We start from the raw sequence: 18655 nt of genomic DNA on the forward strand, positions 1-18655 counted from the left end.
TGGATTAAAGACTTAAATGCTAGACCTAAAACCATAAAAAAAACCCAGAAGAAAATCTAGGCAATACCTTTCAGGACACAGGCATGGGCAAGGACTTCATGACTAAAACACCAAAAGCAATGGCAACAAAAGTCAAAATAGACAAATGGGATCTAATTAAACTAGAGAGCTTCTGCACAGCAAAAGAAACTACCATCAGAGTGAACAGACAACCTACAGAATGGGAGAAAATGTTTGCAATCTCCCCATCTAACAAAGGGCTAATATCCAGAATCTACAAAGAACTCAAACAAATTTACAAGAAAAAAACAAACAATCCCATCAGAAAGTAGGCAAAGGATATGAACAGACACTTCTCAAAGGAAGACATTTATACAGCCAACAGACACATGAAAAAATGTTCATCATCACTGGTCATCAGAGAAATGCAAATCAAAACCACAATGAGATAGCATCTCACGCCAGTTAGAATGGCAGTCATTAAAAAGTCAGGAAACAACAGATGCTGGAGAGGATGTGGAGCAACAGGAACACTTTTACACTGTTGGTGGGAGTGTAAATTAGTTCAACCATTGTGGAAGACAGCGTGGTGATTCCTCAAGGATCTAGAACTAGAATTACCATTTGACCCAGCCATCCCATTACTGGGTATATACCCAAAGGATTATAAATCATGCTGGATAAAGACACATGCACACGTATGTTTATTTCAGTGCTATTCACAATAGCAAAGACTTGGAACCAACCGAAATGTCCATCAATGATAGACTGGATTAAGAAAATGTGGCACATATACACCACGGAATACTATGCAGCCACAAAAAAGGCTGAGTTCATGTCCTTTGCAGAGAAATGGATGAAGCTGGAAACCATCATTCTCAGCAAACTGTCACAAGGACAGAAAACCAAACACATGTTCTCACTCATAGGTGGGAATTGAACAATGAGATCACTTGGACACAGGGTGGAGAACATCACACACCAGGGCCTGTTGATGGTTGGGGGACTGGGGGAGGGATAGCATTAGGAGAAATTCCTTATGCAAATGATGACTTGATGGGGTGAAGCAAACCAACATGGCACATGTATACCTATGTATCAAACCTGCACATTGTGCACATGTACCCTAGAACTTAAAGTAGCATAATTTAAAAAAAAAACTCAGGAGATTTAAAATAAAGAATTAGAAGATTACTTAATTATAAATCCATAGGAAATTAAGCAAATAAACAAAAATGGACTTTTTTAACTCCAAGGAAAATAACTAGGGGAAAAAAGGAAATGGCAACATAAGAGCCTATGTGACTTAACCTTAACTATCGTTTAGAAAGTAATGATAATGCTTATACTGAATACTGGGCTAACTAAAAAGATTGTGTAAGAGATGGGGTCTAGCTACATTGCCCAGGCTGGAATGCAGTGGCTATTCAAATAGTGCAATCCATAGCCTCAAACTCTTGGACTCAAGCAATCCTCCTGTCTCAGCCTACTGAGAAAAATTTTGACACAACCATATTGGAAAGATGACTGGAAAGAAAGCTTGCATGTGTGGTTAACAGGCAATAGAATGATCGAGAAGAGAATTTTCTTCCACTAGGATTCCAAGAGATAAGACCTAAAACTGAAAAAAAAGTAGCATGTTATTAAGAGATATGAAGGCCAATACCTACAGGAACAGCTAACAAGAATTGAGAGTGAAAAATGGAGAGTAGGAGACAGGAACCTTTTTATCCTCATAAACCTTGTGTAGTTTTCTCACTTTCTATAGCTGTAGAACTAAACTTTGGTAAAAAGTAAATCTAATTTTTTTCAAAAAAGTTTCCCTCTGGTTGTTTCTACACTACATAGCAATGGATATTGTTTGCAAAATGGAGATTGAATCTTTATTTCTGTTGTTCATAAAGCTCCATCTACTCCAAAGGCCTTTAGAATTTCCACACTGCAGCCTACAAAGCTACTTTTTTCCCCTGCTGTGTTAGTTATTTTACACTTATCATGGGTTCTTTCCTTAAAAATGCTGCTGACTGACCACTCGGTCATTTACCCCAGACTAATTCTAAAAATAAATGACTCTTGTATGGATTAAATACTGTTATCTCTATCTCTACCAACTGTATAATGTTATACAGTCATTATGCAGGCCCAGATTAATGACATACTAATAACTAAAAGGATACAACTACAGTTCTTCACATAACAACATTTGCATTAGGATACTTCTAGTTCTGCACCATATAAAGTGCATCGACAAAACAACTACTGGCTTTTATTGCTTGAAAAAATTATTTCTAAGCCTGTCTTTTTAAAACTAAATTTATTGTTAAGTGTGTGGAATACTGAGGGCAGTAGCTGGCTGTATAAGAAAATCCATTTTAAATAAAGATCATTGTTTTTAAAAATAATATATGTTCAGGTCTGTTTATTTTAGTGGTATTAGCAAAAGACATGACAGGAAAAAAAGATTTTAAATTATTGACTTAGATGGTAAATCCTTAAAATGAAGGAATAATTGACGTCCCTTAGTTTTTCTTTCTATAGTACGCCATGTGAAATTTTAGTCGCATTATTATTTGAGATGCTGGCATGTCAGTGTTTTACTTGTTCAAACATGTGTGATTTGGTTTTAAAGAGAAACTTAAGTCCAAAAAAAAAGTAATGTCAATGTTCTCACCAAAAGAGGGAGGAACTCTCTCTACTTTAATTCATAATGCTTAATAGGGAATTTTCAAAAGCAAAAATACTGTCAGCTGCATTTTCACACTTGGGTGAGAATATCAGTTTGAAGAGGCCTGATTCTCACCCCACACATTGCTTCACAGAGAAGAAAACTCACATAAGGAAACCAGCCAAGTCCAGAGCATCTGCATCTCAGTCCAGGGTTCTTTCCCATGGCATGGCCTCACCCTTGGGGTAAAGGTGATTGTCATCATATATAAAACAATAACTACAATGAAACCGCACATTTATTGAGCACTTTGTATTCGCCTGGCACTGCTCCCACGCATTCCTGGGTTAGCTCCTCTAACCCTCCCAGTTTCCCAAAGACGTGGGTGCTCTGACTACCCCCACTTTACCTAAGGAGCTTGAGGTACAGAGGTTTCATAGCAGTCCAAGATCCCCAGTCGGTGACCGAGCCACAAACTTCACTGCAACCATATACCGAAGCCCTATTTAATACATTAACTTCTTATGGTAAAGTAACTGTGTTATTTCAATGTGTTTGTAAAAGGTCCCCTAAGAGAGCTTTGTTATTAGGCAACTTTCTCTCTTGAGTGTAAGGAATTTCAGGGTGGCAGGGCGAGGACGATTAGAGGAGAAACTTGTGTTTCCTATTTCTAAATATCTGCCAGGTCACTGTTGGAAATCTTTTTTAGAGTAAGAATTGTAAAATACTAATCTTATCACTTGTAAAATATACAGGTCAGTTAAGCAAACTTTCACCACTCAATGCAAACTTGGAGGAAAAAAAAAAAAAAAAAAGCAAGGAGACTTCGGAACGTCTATAAGGCTTTTGGAATTAAAAAATAATTCCCAGCAGCCGACTGCAGCCCTAGTCCTCTGAAGCCCGGGGCGCACCAGTCCCCAGGCCCACCAGGGCACTGCTGTCCGCCCAGTCCCAGGCCTCAGCCACTGCTGTGAGGCTGAGGGGCCCGGGCAGCGATCTGCCCTCCTCTGGGCTCACACACGCCCTTGGTTTTGTATCCCAGGCCACGTGCGCCGGGGCAGCCGCTGACATTGGGACCTACAGGGTAGTGGCATTACGGACAAGTCAGCAAACCGCGGATCTCGCCCGTAGGGTGACACACCCCAAGCCCCAGCCCGCCTTGGGAAGTCTCTGACTTTTAGCTCCTAGCCCTCGAAAGCCGAGAACTAAAGAAGCAGGTTCCGGGAACCATAGCAGCCCGGGGCGCAGACTCCCCCATGGAGGCTGCAGAAACCCGGCGACTGCGAGTTGGGAGCTTAGATGTGGGTTCCTTGCCGAGGCGTGGCAAGCCCGCAGCCGTTGGACACACGTGCCCTTTTTCATAATCGGCAAAGCCCGCGCCCCGCCTGCTTGGCTGGCAGGGATTCGGCACAGACAGCCTGGAGTTCGAGAGCTCAAAACTTGGCCAGGCATTCCTACTGTCAAACACCTCTCGCCTCTTTGCTCTAAAGGGTGAGTCCCAGGTGGCCAAGATGGCAAGGCGGTGACTGCAGCGCCAATATTGATGGCTTCTCTGTCCACTCTCACCTGTTCCTGGGGCCCTGGGCCTCAGGTTGCGCTGTCCCCTACGACCAACGCCCAGGTGCCCGGCCATGCCAAGTTGTGGACGCACCCCGCGCCTGGCTCAGCTCCGCTCCCCTTCGGTCTCATTCGCGTGGCACTGGGGTCTCGGGGAGCTTTGCCGGGATTGCACCACTCAGATTCCAGGTGCGTGAGCGCCGAGGGGGAGCAGAGACCGTTTTCCCTCATCGCTGTGCTCCTAATCCCTGACTGGAGGGAGGAGGGATCGCCGCTATGCTGGGATCTCAGCCCGCCTTCCCTCAGATTCTACCCTACAGTAAAATGGGCCACACTGGCGATTACACGTCCGCGTCCACCCGCTCCCCGCAGCCATAGCCACCATCCTTAGCCTCGAGCCCTTTGTTCAGTTTGGGTTTTATTCCAACACCCAAAGACCCATGGAGAAAATTTGGAGGACAGGTGGAAAGAAGATTCAGCTCCCGTTTCTTCTAAAGGTACTCCCGCAAAGCTTAGCTCTGGGCGCATTAGAGACTGCGTTGCAGAACACGCCGGGGGAAGTGAGTGCAGCCAGAATTCAGACACACAGGGGCATTTTTGATGGAAACCACAGAAGTTCGTTTATAAGGGGCTGGAAGGGAAATGAAAGGAATGAGAAGAGTGGTTCAACAAGCCTTTAAAAGAAACCTGGGGTCTGTGGAAACAACAGTCAGGGAAACCTCGAGAGCTGGCCAGCCAAGTGGTGACGCCTGGCTGCGAGGCGTCCGCGGACGCTTCCGCACTAAGTTGGGGTGCAAGCCGGCAAAGGACTGAGGAACAAGTTCTTTCCGTCTCGGATGCTTCAGACCGTGGATGGTGCCAGTCACTGGGAGTGCGCCCCCTAATCGCCAGCCCAGTGCTGGCAAAGTGGAAACCGGGAAGAAAAAGCACCCAAGTGGTTTGACAGCACCTGTTGGACCTGGGCACGCAGGAGCTGCGGGCTCAGACGCCCTCCCCTCCAACCCCTTCACCTCCCTGGGACCCTCTATGTACACCCCTCGACCGCGATGGGCGGTCGTCAAAGGTCGTCGCAGCCACACAGCGCATACCTGAACGAGTGCCCGCGCGTACCCGCCCTCAGCGCCGCAAGGGGGAGTGGGGTCTGCAGAGTGGACGGGTGTGCAGGAAGAGCCTCGGAGAGCGGTTGGGTTAGGGCCCGGGGTCCGGGACGCGCCCCTGCTCACCTCTCTCACTGGCCTGGATATTGCGCACGATGTCTTCCAGATCCAAGTCTTTGGTCTCGTCGAAACTGTAGATGGACGTGTGCAAACCCTCCTCCTGGAAGACCTCGTGGACCCCCTCGAGGGTGAAGAAGCAGTTCCGCTCCAGCTTGTCGTCGCTGTAGACCAGCGCAGCGCGGCTCCAGTGGTGGTGGCGGAACAGCGCGAGCATCATTTCGCCCATCTTGGCGTAGGCGGGCGCCACGCGCGTGAGGTGAGAGTACTCAGAGTCCTTGTGTTGGAAGCCGGCGGCCAGCGCCCCGGCCGACAGCATGGGCAGGTCCCAATGCGATGCAAGCCGGGCCACTGGCGCTGCTGCATACTCGCACACTGGCCCCAGGATAAGGTCAGGCTTGGTGCCCCGCGCCGCCGCCACGCGGTCTACCAAGCTGAAGAGCGCACGGTTCCCACAGTCCGAGTCCTCGTAAGCCACCTGGAAGCGAGTGCCCGGCGGCAGAAGCCGCCTCCCAGTCCCGTTGCCCTCCACGCTGCGCAGAGCGTACTCGATGGCCGGCCGCACTCGGGTCAGTGAAAACAAGTACGAGTCATCCTGGGGCAGTAACACCAGCACCTCGATCTTCTGCGGCGGCAGCGCCTCTCTCTCCCGGCGTCCGCCGCCTATGCCCGCGCCCCCGCCGCCGCCGCCAGCGCCACCGCCACCAGTGCCGCCTGCCAGCAACGCCCAGCCGAGTAGGACGCACGGGGAGAAAGTGAGCACCAGCAGAGACCGCATCGTGCCTCAAGAAAGCGCTTGCCCTCGCCGCCGACTCGCCCTCTGCCCCCCACCCACCCTTCCTCTTTCCTCCCCACTCTTCTCTCCAAGGTCCCTGCGCCCCCTTGGGCGCTTTAACGAAATAGAATACCCCCTTCAGTAATGCGCCAAAAGAGAGAGAGGAAGCGTCCTTCTTTGCAATGTCACTAGTTTTTCTTAAAAAAAGAAAAAAAGAAAAAAGAAAAAGTTCACCGGGTGTAAACCTGTGCGTCTGTACTATACATATATACTTGTATATATTCGCCCTCCCTTTATACATATACTATTTTGCTTAGAGGTGGCTTCTTATTTGGGCGTTGCTAAGGTTGCTTTTGAAAGCGTTTTTGTAAAAGAAAAAAAGAAGTTAGACTTGTCCAAGTGTTTGTAATTGACGATGCATCTCCCTCGCGTTTGATCTCATTGATTCGCGCCGGTTCCTGGATCCATAGCCCGCGTTTAAATAGCGTGGCAGCGGCTGAGCGTGTTACCACACATGGCGCTCCGAGGCCGGGCTTGTATTTCCAGCGGGTAGGGTGGGTAGGGGTGGGAAGAAGTGGGGGCTGGGCTGGGGGAGTCTCTCATTAACATTCTTACATCAGGGCTCCTCCCCGCACCCCTTCCCTACCCATCGCGCCCCTGTCCCTAACCACCACTCCCCGCCGGCCCTCGGCCTTTTCCTTAAAGCTGAAATCGCCCACGTCTGCACCGGCAGGAGCTCCCACCACGCCGCGTGCCTCTGCGATCCCCGCCTCTCCCTTGCCAGCTCCAGCTCCTGGCTTTAAACAAGGAAATGTGCTTTAAAGTAGAGAAATGCGCGCGCGCACGCACACGTACACACACACACCGTGCAAAAAAAAAGAAAACAACAACAACAGGACTGGGAGAAAGGGATGGTTCTAGAAATTGTGGTTTCGGTGCAATAATCCTTAGGTGCCGCTTGCTCTCACCTTTCTGGTTGCGGCCACATTCCCTCCCGACGCACCGACGGGAGGCGAGCACCTGACCTTCCTGGTCCCTCGGTGCAAGGTCAGGGAACAAGGACCAAGGTCCCAGTGCAGATGGCTCCATCGCGGACCTGGTGTGCCCGGCTGGCCCGGGCGTCACCCACACCCCGCCTTCCTCAGCCCCGAGCCAGCCCCCTCCCGCTGGGCCACGCAGGTTCGCGCTGGAATCGCAGTGGTGCCGGGGTCACAGTGTCCCAGTTCATGGACCCTCCGTCAGCTGACTGAGCGCAGGAAAGTGAAACTTGTTGCTCCCAAAGGCGAGCGAACGGTTCAACTTCTGGAGGTGTCACAAAGCTTGGAAAGCATCCCCAAAGCGTCCTCGGGGCTTTGTTTGCTAAACCAGGTACCTAAATAAAGGGACTGCCTTTCCCAAAACGTTCCCGGTAGGTCCCCCGAGTACGACACACGCTCCCCTCCAACCTGAGCGCTCAAAGATCCAACCGCTCCTCATCTGGAGCGCTCCAGGCACTGTGCCGTGGTTCTGCGACGCCAAGAAAAGTTCTGCCTCGGAGACCCAGTCCTTTCACTGGCCACAGCCACAACAGCGGTGGAGACCGGAGGGAAGCGGCTCTGGAGAAGTCCGTGACCAGAGGAGCATCGCGGGAGTCCGCCGTGCGGCTGGGCAGGTCAAAACGGAACTGGACCTTCTTCTGCAAGTCATTTGCAATGTGAACGTGCTACACTAGGAGGGAGAATTCTGACAATTAAGTCCTGCACATTTAAATACATTGAAAATGTGTTAAAATGGTCTTTCATTTAACTAGGCGTCCGTATCCACAAATTTCTTCTAGTCTCAGACCAACGCCCTCTTTCGGCAGAAACTTGCACCCGACTCAACCCCGGTGAGGCAGTCCCAGCGTTTTTTACTCCGAGGCCCTAATGCGCTCTGGTTCTCACTTGCGACGGGTAAAAAGGCAAACTGGGGTTTCTGGAGATATGGCAACTTCTGGCGTCAGCGCTCGCCGCCCTTAACAGCACTCTCATCACTCTTTCTGGAAACGTCAATGTGACTATGGGTAATGTTTCAGCTTCTGGGAAATTTAGATTTCAGATTATGCACTGTGATCCTGAAATCTTCCCCGTTAAGTAGGAGCTTCTAATTCCTGCGAGAATTTCCATTTATTTAATTAGCGCCACTAACCAGGAGCAAAAGAGACGTCTGTATAAAATTTAATTCCACAAACAGGTAATCCACACACACTGAAAATTGAGATTTAGTGCTTCACAGCAATTACATCTTTCCTGAATTTGCAGAACGACAGGCATTTATGACAGCATGGATTTAAAAAAAAAAAAAAAAAAGAACAACAACAACAACAAAACAAGAGCTAAATCATGAATTCCAAGGGTCTTAATGGGTTTCAAAACTGGTTGCCAGGAGACATCAAGGAACCAGGGTTTCCTGTTACTCCGCGGTATGCCCTGTGTCTGGGGAACACCAGCCAATGGCGATATGATTCTGCTGTGTGTGGTGTGGGTTTATGCGGAGAGCCTGGGGTTTCAGTGGCACCAGTGTGAACGCCTGTCCCATCCCAGATGCAAACCAACCTCGCCCGCAGTTCAACAGCAGGGCAGTGCACCTAAGTTAGGGGTGAGTGCCCGTAGCCTCTCCGCAGCTTTTGGACAAGAGCTCTCGACTTGCAGTTTGTCACACTTAAGAGCACCAACAAGACCAACCTGCGGAAGGGAAGAGACCCCAAACCATGCAGCGGAACGAATAAAAAACAAATGCCAGTGTTATGCTTTTGCTGAGGCTCAAAACACCCCTTATGAATTCCAAGGAGCAACAATTAAGATTTTTTAAAACCTTTTCAAATGAAAAGAGTCACAAGATTATAGGAGGACCCACCAAGTAATGTAAGTGTATGGATTTCAGTGTTATGGGTTTGTTTACTTTCCATCAAATTAGAATTTTTGCAACCAACTAAAAGTTTGTGTAAATATGTAGTTCTAAATCTTCAGGCCAGAAGACTTAAATCACCCAGCCTGACACCCCTTACTCTCTAGATGAATTAAGGCCCAAACAGTATAAATTATATACTTAAATACCTCTTCATCCCCTGAGAATATTTTTAAATTGGATTGGATTCAAAACAAACCATGGACCACCAGTTACATCATGTAAAAGTGTTAGGAACAAAGTTAATTCCTACTCTAAGTAATAACATTCTTTACATCAATTTTTTATATATATAGCTAAGTTTTGAGGCCACTACAGCACAATAAACCCACAAATAACATTTTATAGTAGAATTTTTACAGCACTTTAGTCACAAAAATGAACCAAAAGAAAAAAAAAGGAAAAAATAGAAATAACTCATTTCTTTGACTCGATTTTTAAATATTATTTCTTTCAATTCTGTAAAACACTGAAATGGGGAAAAAATAAGTATTTTTTTTAACATTCAAAAGAGTGGTAACCTTTTTACTAGGTGCTTCCTTTCTGGCTTCAGTTGTTGAATGAAACCAAAGGAAAATTATCGGAAAATGCTACAAAATGAAAGAAAATTAGCCATTTGAAAGAAAGACGATGTTAGCCCTAAACAGGATATTTCCAAAACTAATAGACTTTTTATGAGGTTTAGAAATGTCTTACTTAAGATCCACAAACCATGTTTCGTTGTTTTGTTTGTTATTTGTTTTTTTTTTTTTAAGCTACTACAATAAGGTGGCAAGTTTTCTATAAAGTATTCAACGGTTCGTTTTTCAGCTCTATGAAATGAAATTACTGTCTATATGTTATTTCTCACACCAGGAACGACAGCATTAATATAGGGAAACTAACATGTGATTCTTTGAAGTGTATTAGAAATTCTATCAGAAGTAAGTTTTCTCCACCAACCGTAACAGTCTCTGCAACTCTTCTCCCTTGGCATCCTGGCTGCAACCTCTAAAGTAAGAACCCATCCAGATTTTCAAAGGGCCTTTTCTACCTCGTTGAGCCAGTCCTAAAGTTGTACTCAAGAATACCCCTGTGAAGCCTGTGGCCCACAATAAAATACCTTCTGAGGCCAGAATTGTTGAAAACACACTCCCCCCTAGAGGCAGAAAAGATGAAAGAACATTACAAATAATTCAAGAACATTTCTATAATGTAATGAGTGTTGAGATTTCATTCTTTACATACAGTTGCTGTTTTAGAGGGAACTATTCAAGAAGTGGGGAAAAAAATCAATGGATGCCAAAAAATTAAATTAAAACTTTGCCTCTGGGTTCTCACTTTCCTTGGCAGGAACTTCATTAACTTACCCTTTTTCTTCTATTATACAAATCTATTATTTTAATTTTCCAGCACTATAAATAATAGTAATTTTATTTTTTTTCTAATTAAATTTATGATTCAATTTCTTCAGAAGCTGCAGCTAAATGTGACCTTAAGGGGTTCTTTTGAAAACACATAGTTGTTTCTGTATTATAATCCTCTTAGATTTCTATCAACTACAATCTTTTTTTCACTTCTTTGAAGATGTTCTGAGGCAAAGTGACATTTAGAAAGACTTCTGAAAAATATATAGTCTGTGATTTAACCTGAATACTGGCATGAGATTTGCAAGCTATATGAAGAATTCTTATATCATTGATTTATAGACAAGTTACTTTATGTAGATTATTATATTCACAAAAATAAGTGTATGAGGGGACTTCAAAAAGTTCATGTAAAATGGAATTAAAAGATAAAAATTTAAAATATGAACTTTATTTCTTAACATAAGATTCATCAAGTTCAAGACACTCTTCTGAGTGGTGATCTCAACCTTGTAGTTTATCCCTAAAAAACCAAGGGTCCTGGAAACTTAACCATGTCAATGTCATCTTTATTAACTGGAAAAAAAAAAAAAACCAATGAGTGCCCTTTACAGATTTTTTTAAGATCTGGAAACAAAGAGAAGTCAGAAGCCAAATCAGGACTATGAGGTAGATATCTAATGATTTCCCATCAAAACTCTCACAGAATCACCTTTGTTTGATGAGAGGAATGAGGAGGAGTATTGTTGTGGTGGGGAAGAAGTCTCTGGTGAAGTTTCCCAGACATTTCTCTGCAAAGTTTTGCCTAACTTTGTCAAAACACTTTCACAATAAACAAAAATTATCATTCTTTGATCCTCCAGAAAGTCAACAAGGAAAATGCCTTAAGCATTCCAAGAAACCGTTGCCATAACCTTGGCTCTTGACCACTTCAACCTCTTGGTAGCTACTGCTTCCATTGTGTTTGTCTTCAGGATCATGTTGGTAAAGCAGTGTTTCATCCCCTGTGTTGAAATGACAACACAGGGACCATTCTTGCATTGACATAAGGAAATAACTGAGACTGGGTAATTTATAAAGAAAAGATGTTTAATTGGCTCATGGTTCTGCAGGATGTACAAGAAGCATGGCACCAGAATCTTCTCAGCTTCCAATGAGGGCCTCAGCAAGCTTACAAGAATGGCAGAAGGCGAATGGGGAGCAGGCACCTCACATGCTGAGAGAGAGTGCAGAGTTGGCAGGGAGGTGCCACACACTTAAACAACCAGATCTCATGAGAATTCACTCACTATTGCCAAGAACAGCACCAAGTCATGAGGAATACTCCCCCATGACCCAAACATCTCCCACCAGGCCCCGCCACTGACACTGAGGATTACAATTCAGCATGAGATTTGGCAGGGACAGTTCTCCAAATAAATGCTTTGGGATCTTTCATTTGTTTAAAATTTCCATTGAAAGTTCTGCTTTTGTCTTCAACTAATCTAGCTGCAACAGTTTTGTCACCCATGGACTGGAATATTTGCTGAACTTTAATTTTTCATTGGAAATGTGTAAGCTGAACCAATTGAGATATCTATGGTGTCGATTATTGTTTCTGCTGTTAATCGCTGGTCTTCCTCGTTGATATGGTTTGGATCTGTGTCCTTGCCCAAATCTCATGTTGAATTATAATCCCCAATATTTAAAAGGGGTTTGGTGGGAGGTGACTGGGTCATGGGGGCAGTTTCTCATCCCCCTTGGTGCTGCCATGGTGATAGAGTTCTCATAAAATCTAATTGTTTAAAAGTGTGTAGCATCTCCCCCTCCACATCCCTCCTCCTCCTGCTCCAGCCATGTAAGACATGCCTCCTTCCCCTTTGCCTTCTGCCGTGATTGTAAGTTTCCTGAGGTCTCCCCAGAAGCTGAGCAGACGGCCATCATCTTGCTTCCTGTATAGCCTGCAGAACTGTGAACCAATCAAACCTCTTTTTTTAATATAAATTACCCAATCTCAGGTATTTCTTTATAGCAGTGTGAGAATGGAGTAATACAGGCATGAACAAGGCTGGTTGGTTTGTTTGTTTTTTCTCAAAACTTGATGTGGATGGTCTGCCACTGTGGGCTTCATTATCAACATCATCTTGTCCCTTCTCACAATGAGTTATCTATTTATACACTTCTGATTTCCTTAAGGCATTGTCCCCACAAGCTTTTTGTAAAGCACCAATTACTTCACCATTTTTCAACCCAAGCTTCACTGTAAATTTAATGTTTCGCCTTCCTTCAATTTCAGCAGAATTCATTTTGCTCTGATAGTGCCTCAAATTGAATCCTATTCAGACGTGTCATAAAAAGTTAGTATAAGTTTGTTAAAAAATAATTTTGAAATCTATGCATAGTTTTTTCATAATACACATATTCCACAAACTTTTTGAAGACCCCTTATATGCACTTCAACTTCATGCATACCAATACTGACTACATTTAATGGACTTATTTAGTTGTACGCTGCCTTCTTCCAAAAAGGATTGAAGAAAGCACACAAATATATAAAATCAAATTTTAGAAAACTTTCCTGCACTGGCTGGGGAATGGGCATTGGGCCATGTGCAAATGCCAGTGCATGTTGCAGAGCCACTGGGTCTTACTCTCTTGTAATATCCTCAGAAATGATCTCCTCTCCCATCTCAGTTTCCATAACATTGCTCAGATTTGTGATCACACCAAACTGTATTTCCATTTGCAGGAAAACATGTCTGGGTTGGGATCTAGTCTCTAGGGTGGTATACTGTGTTAAGATCATGCATTTAGAAGCCTCATAAACCTGTCTATGCATTATCACCTAACCTGTTTAACCTTCACTTTCTCAATTTTCTCACTTCTAAAATAGAGATATCAATTGGGAGACAGAGCAAGCTAGCTAAATAGAAGCTCCATCAGTTGTCCTCCCCACAGGAACACCAAATTGAACGACTATACACACACACACACACACACACACACACACACAACCAAAAGAACACTTCATAAGAACCAAAAACCAGATGATAAATCACAGTACCTGGTTTTCATTTCATATCACTGAAATGGGTAGTAAAAAGGGTAGGAAAGACAGCCTTGAATTGCCAATGCTACCCTTCCCCCTTTCCCCTTCCCCCATCCCCCAGCAGCAGCCACGTGGTGTGGAGACAGAATCTGTGCACTTGAGAGACAGAGTGCAATGACTGTGGGACTTTGCACTGGGACTCAGTGCTGCCCTTTAACAGCAGAAAGTAACACTGAGCAGAACTCAGCCAGTGCCTATGGAGGGAGCATTTACACTAGCCCTAACCAGAGGGGAATCATCCATCCTAGTGGTTGGAACCTGAGATACAACAAGCCTTGCCACAGTGGGCTAAAGTGCTCTGGGTTCTAGATAAACTTGAAAGGCAGTCTAGGCCACAGGGATTGCAATTTGTGGGCAAGTCCTGGTGCTGTGCTAGGCGTGGAGCCAGTGGACGTGGGGGGCACATGACCTAGAGAGACACCAGCCAGGGTGGCCAAAGCAGTGCTTGCACCCCACCGTCTCTCAAACCCAGGCAGTGCAGCTTGCAGCTCCATGAGAGACTCCTTCCTTCCACTTGAGGAGAAGAAATGGAAGAGAAAAGAGGACTGTCTTGCAATTTTGATACCAGCTCAGCCACAGTAGGATAAGCCATCAAAAGGAGTCCTGAGGCCCCCATTCCAGGCCCTAGCTCCCAGATGACATTTCTAGACATACTCTGAGCAAGGAGGGAACCTGCTGCCTTGAAGGGAAGGACCCAGTCCTGGCAGGATTCATCGCCTGCAGACTAAAGAGCCTTTGGGCCCTGAATAGTCAGCAGTAATAGCCAGGAAGTATTTGCTATGGGCCTTTGGTGAAACCCAGGGCTATGTGGGCTTTAGGTGTGACCCAGGACATTCCCAGCCGTGGTAGCTACTGGGGGAGGCTCCTTCTGCTTGAGAAAAGGAAAGGGAATAATAAAGGGGACTTTGTCTCCTTAAGTACCAGCTTAAGTACCAACTCAGCCACAGTGGCATAGAACACTAAACGGGCTTTTGGGGTCCCCAATTCCAGGCCTTGGCTCTTGGAAATGGAGACCCCAAGAAGCCATTGGATGGCATTTATGGATATTTCCTGGGCCAGAGGGGAGCCCAGTGCCCTGAAGGGAGACTTGCAGGCCTGGCAGTATTTATGACAAGCTAACTGAAGAGTCCTTGGGCCATAAGTGAACATCAGCAGTAGCCAGGAAGTCACTCATCATAATCCTGAAGTGGTGATGACCACAGAGAGAGATTCCTTTGCTTATGGAAAGGGAAGGGAATAGTGGCACAGAATTTGTCATGTGGCTTGGGTACCAGCTCAGCCACTGTAGACTAGAGAGCCAGGTAGATCCTAAGGTTTCCAACTTTAGGCTCTGGCTCCTGGATGGCATCTCTGAACCCACCTGGGGACAGGGGGAGCTCACCATCCTGAAGAGAAGAACACAAGCCCAGCTGGCTTTTCCACCTGCTAATTGTAGAGCCCTAGGGCCTTGAGTGAACCTAACTGGTAACAAGGCAGTGATTACTACAGACCTTGGGCAATACCCACTGCTGTGCTGGCTTCAGGTCTGACCCAGCACAGTCCCAGTGGTGGTGGCCACCACAGGGGTACTTATGTCAGCCCTCCCCAGCTTCAGGCAGCTCAGCACAGAGAGAGAGAGAGAGACTCCATTTGTTTGGCAGAAAATAAATGGAAGAAAAGAAGAGTCTCTGTCTGGTAATCCAGAGTACTCTTTCATATCTCATCCAAGACCACCAAGGCAGTACCTCTATAAGTCTGCAAAAGCCACAGCATGACTGAGCTTGGGATACCCCCTAATGCAGATACAGAGGCAGTGACCAAAATCTTAGATTACCATACCCAAGTCCCTTTGAATACCTGGAAAGCCTTCCCAGGAAGGATGTGTATAAACAAGCCCAGACTGCAAAGACGAAATAAAAACCTAACTTTTCAATGCCCAAACACTGACAAACACCCACAAGTATCAAGATCATCTAGGAAAACATGACCTCACCAAATGAACTAAATAAGGCAACAAGGATCAATCCTGGGGAGACAAAGATATGTGATCGTTCAGACAGAGAATTCAAAATAGCTGTTTTGAGGAAGCTCAATTAAATCCAAGATAACACAGGGAAGGAATTCACAGTCCTATAAGATAAATTCAACAAAGAGATTGAAATAATTTAAAAGAATCAAGGAGAAATTCTGGAGTTGAAAATGCAATTGACCTACTGAAAAATGCATCAGAATCTCTTAATAGCAGAAGTGATCATGCAGAAGAAATAATTAGTGAACATGAGGACAGGATATTTGAAAATACATAGTCAGAGGAAACAAAAGAAAAAATAATTTTTAAAAAACAGCCAGCAGACATATGAAAAAATGCTCATCATCACTGACCATCAGACAAATGCAAATCAAAACCACAATGAGATACCATCTCACACCAGTTAGAATGGCAATCATTAAAAAGTCAGGAAACAGATGCTGGAGAGGATGTGGAGAAATAGGAACACTTTTACACTGTTGGTGGGAGTGTAAATTAGTTCAACCATTGTGGAAGACAGTGTAGCAATTCCTCAAGGATACAGAACTAGAAATACCATTTGACCCAGCCATCCCATTACTGGGTATATATCCAAAGGATTATAAATCATGCTACTATAATGACACATGCACACATATGTTTATTGCGGCACTATTAACAATAGCAAAGACTTGGAACCAACCCAAATGTCCATCAGTGATAGACTGGATTAAGAAAATGTGGCACATATACACCATGGAATACTATACAGCCATAAAAAAGGATGAGTTCATGTCCTTAGCAGGGACATGGATGAACCTGGAAAGCATCATTCTCAGCAACCTATCACAAGGACAGAAAACCAAACACAACATGTTCTCACTCATAGGTGGGAACTGAACAATGAGAACACATGGACACAGGGCGAGGAACATCACACACTGGGGCCTGTTGGGAGGTGCAGGGCTGGGGGAGGGAACAGCATTAGGAGAAATACCTAATGTAAATGATGACTTGACGGGTGCAGCAAACCAACATGGCACATGTATACCTATGTAGCAAACTTGCATGTTGTGCACGTGTACCCTAGAACTTAAAGTATAATTTTAAAAAGAAAAAATAATTTAAAAGAAAACAATGAAGTACATCTACCAAATCTAGAAAATAGCCTTAGAGGGGCAAATTCAAGAGTTATTGGCCTTAAAGAGGAGGTAGAGAGAGTGATGCGGCAGAAAGTTTATTCAAAGGGATAATAACAGAGAACTTTCCTAACCTAGAAAAAGATATCAATATTCAAGTATAAGAAGGTTATATAACACCAACCAGATTTAACCCAAAAAAGAACTTGAGACATTTAATTATGAAACTCCTAATGGTCAAAGATAAAGAAAGGATCCTAAAAGCAGCAAGAGAAAAAGAAACGAATAACATACAATAGAGCTTCAATACATCTGGCAGCAAACTTCTCAGTAGAAACCTTACAGGCCAGGAGAGAGTGGCACAACATATTTAAAGTGTGAAGGAAAAAACTTTTAAACTAGAATAGTATATCTGGTGAAAATATTCTTCAAACATGAAAGAAAATTAAACATTCTCCCAGAAGTACAAAAGCTAAGGATTTTGTCAATACCAGACCTGTCCTACAAGAAATGCTCAAGGGAGTGATTCAATCTGAAAGAAAAGGACATTAATGAGTAATAAGAAACCATCTGAAGGTACAAAACTCACTATTACTGTGTAATAGTAGGTACGCAGAAAAGCACAGAATATTATAACATTGTAATTGTGGTGTGTAAACTACTCATAAATTGAGTAGAATGACAACAACATAAACTAATCAAAAATAATAACTACAAGAGCTTTTCAAGACATACACAATACAAGAAAATATAAATACAAATGACAAAAAATTAAAAAGCAGGAGGATGAAGTTAAAGTGCAGAGTTTTTGCAAACACCGCATGTTCTCACTCATAAGTGGGAGTTGAACAATAAGAACACATGGACACAGGGAGGGGAACAGCACACACTGGAACCAGTCAGGGGTTAGGGGATGAGTGGAGGGACAGCATTAGGACAAATAGCTAATGCACGCAGGGCTTAAAACCTAGATGATGGGTCGATTTGATAGGTGCAGCAAACCACCATGACACACATATACCTATGTAACAAACCTACACGTTCTGCACTTGTATCCCGGAACTTAAAGTAAAATAAAATAATAAAAAATACAAAAATGAAGTGCAGAGTTTTTGTTCATTTGCTTTTTGCTTGTCTGTTAGTTTGTTTATGCAATCAGTGTTAAGTTGCCATCAGTCTAAAATAAGTGGGTTATATTATTTGCAAGCATCATAGTAACCTCAAATAAAAAACATACAACACATACATAAAAAATAAAAAGCAAGAAATTAAAACATACCATCGGAGAAAATCACCCTCACTAAAAGGAAGACAAGAAAGAATGAAACAAGAGAAGACCACAAAAGTAACCAGAAAACTAATAACAAACTGGCAGGACTTAAGTCCTTACTTATCAATAATAACACCAAATGTAAATGGACTAAACTCTCCAATCAAAAGACATAAACTGGCTGAATGGATTTAAAAACACAAGATCAGACCATCTGTTGTGTACAAGAAACACACTTTGCTTACAAAGACACACATAGACTGAAAATAAAGGGATGGAAAAGACATTCCATGCAAATAGAAACTGAAATAGGGCAGGAGTAGCTATACTTAGACAAAATATATTTTAAGATAAAAACTACAAAAAGAGACAAACAAGATCATTATATAATGATAAAAGGGTCAAGTCAGCAAGAGGATGTAACAATTGCAAATATATGCACACAACTCTGGAGAACCCAGATGTATAAAGCAAAGATTACTAGAACTAAAGAGAGAGACAGATCCCAATACAATAATAGGTGGAGACTTCAACATCCCACTTTCAGCCTTTGACAAATCTTCCAGACAGAATATTAACAACAAAACATTGAACTTAACCTGCACTATAGACCAATGGACCTAACAGATATTTACAGAACATTTCATCCAATGACTGCAAAATATTCGTTCTTCTCCTCAGCACATGAA

At 44.0% G+C, this 18655-nt stretch overlaps 1 protein-coding gene across 4 annotated transcripts in view; it reads right to left on the bottom strand.

Moving 5' to 3' along the window:
* The window catches only part of LOC105473032 (natriuretic peptide receptor 3), an 87486-nt gene extending 79398 nt beyond the window's left edge, over positions 1–8088 (bottom strand). For 2 of the 4 annotated variants that reach the window (XM_011726592.3, XM_071099053.1), the window contains exon 1: positions 7180–8088. In XM_011726592.3, coding sequence (XP_011724894.2) covers positions 7180–7300 — 121 coding nt within the window. In that variant the 5' untranslated portion in view covers positions 7301–8088. Of the gene's footprint in view, positions 1–5445; positions 6768–7179 lie in introns of those variants that run through there. The other 2 variants (XM_011726591.3, XM_011726590.3) reach the window with 1 other exon arrangement.
* Between the last annotated feature and the right edge of the window lie 10567 nt (positions 8089–18655).

Source organism: Macaca nemestrina, chromosome 6 (assembly GCF_043159975.1).
Source record: "Macaca nemestrina isolate mMacNem1 chromosome 6, mMacNem.hap1, whole genome shotgun sequence".
Lineage (NCBI taxonomy): Eukaryota > Metazoa > Chordata > Mammalia > Primates > Cercopithecidae > Macaca > Macaca nemestrina.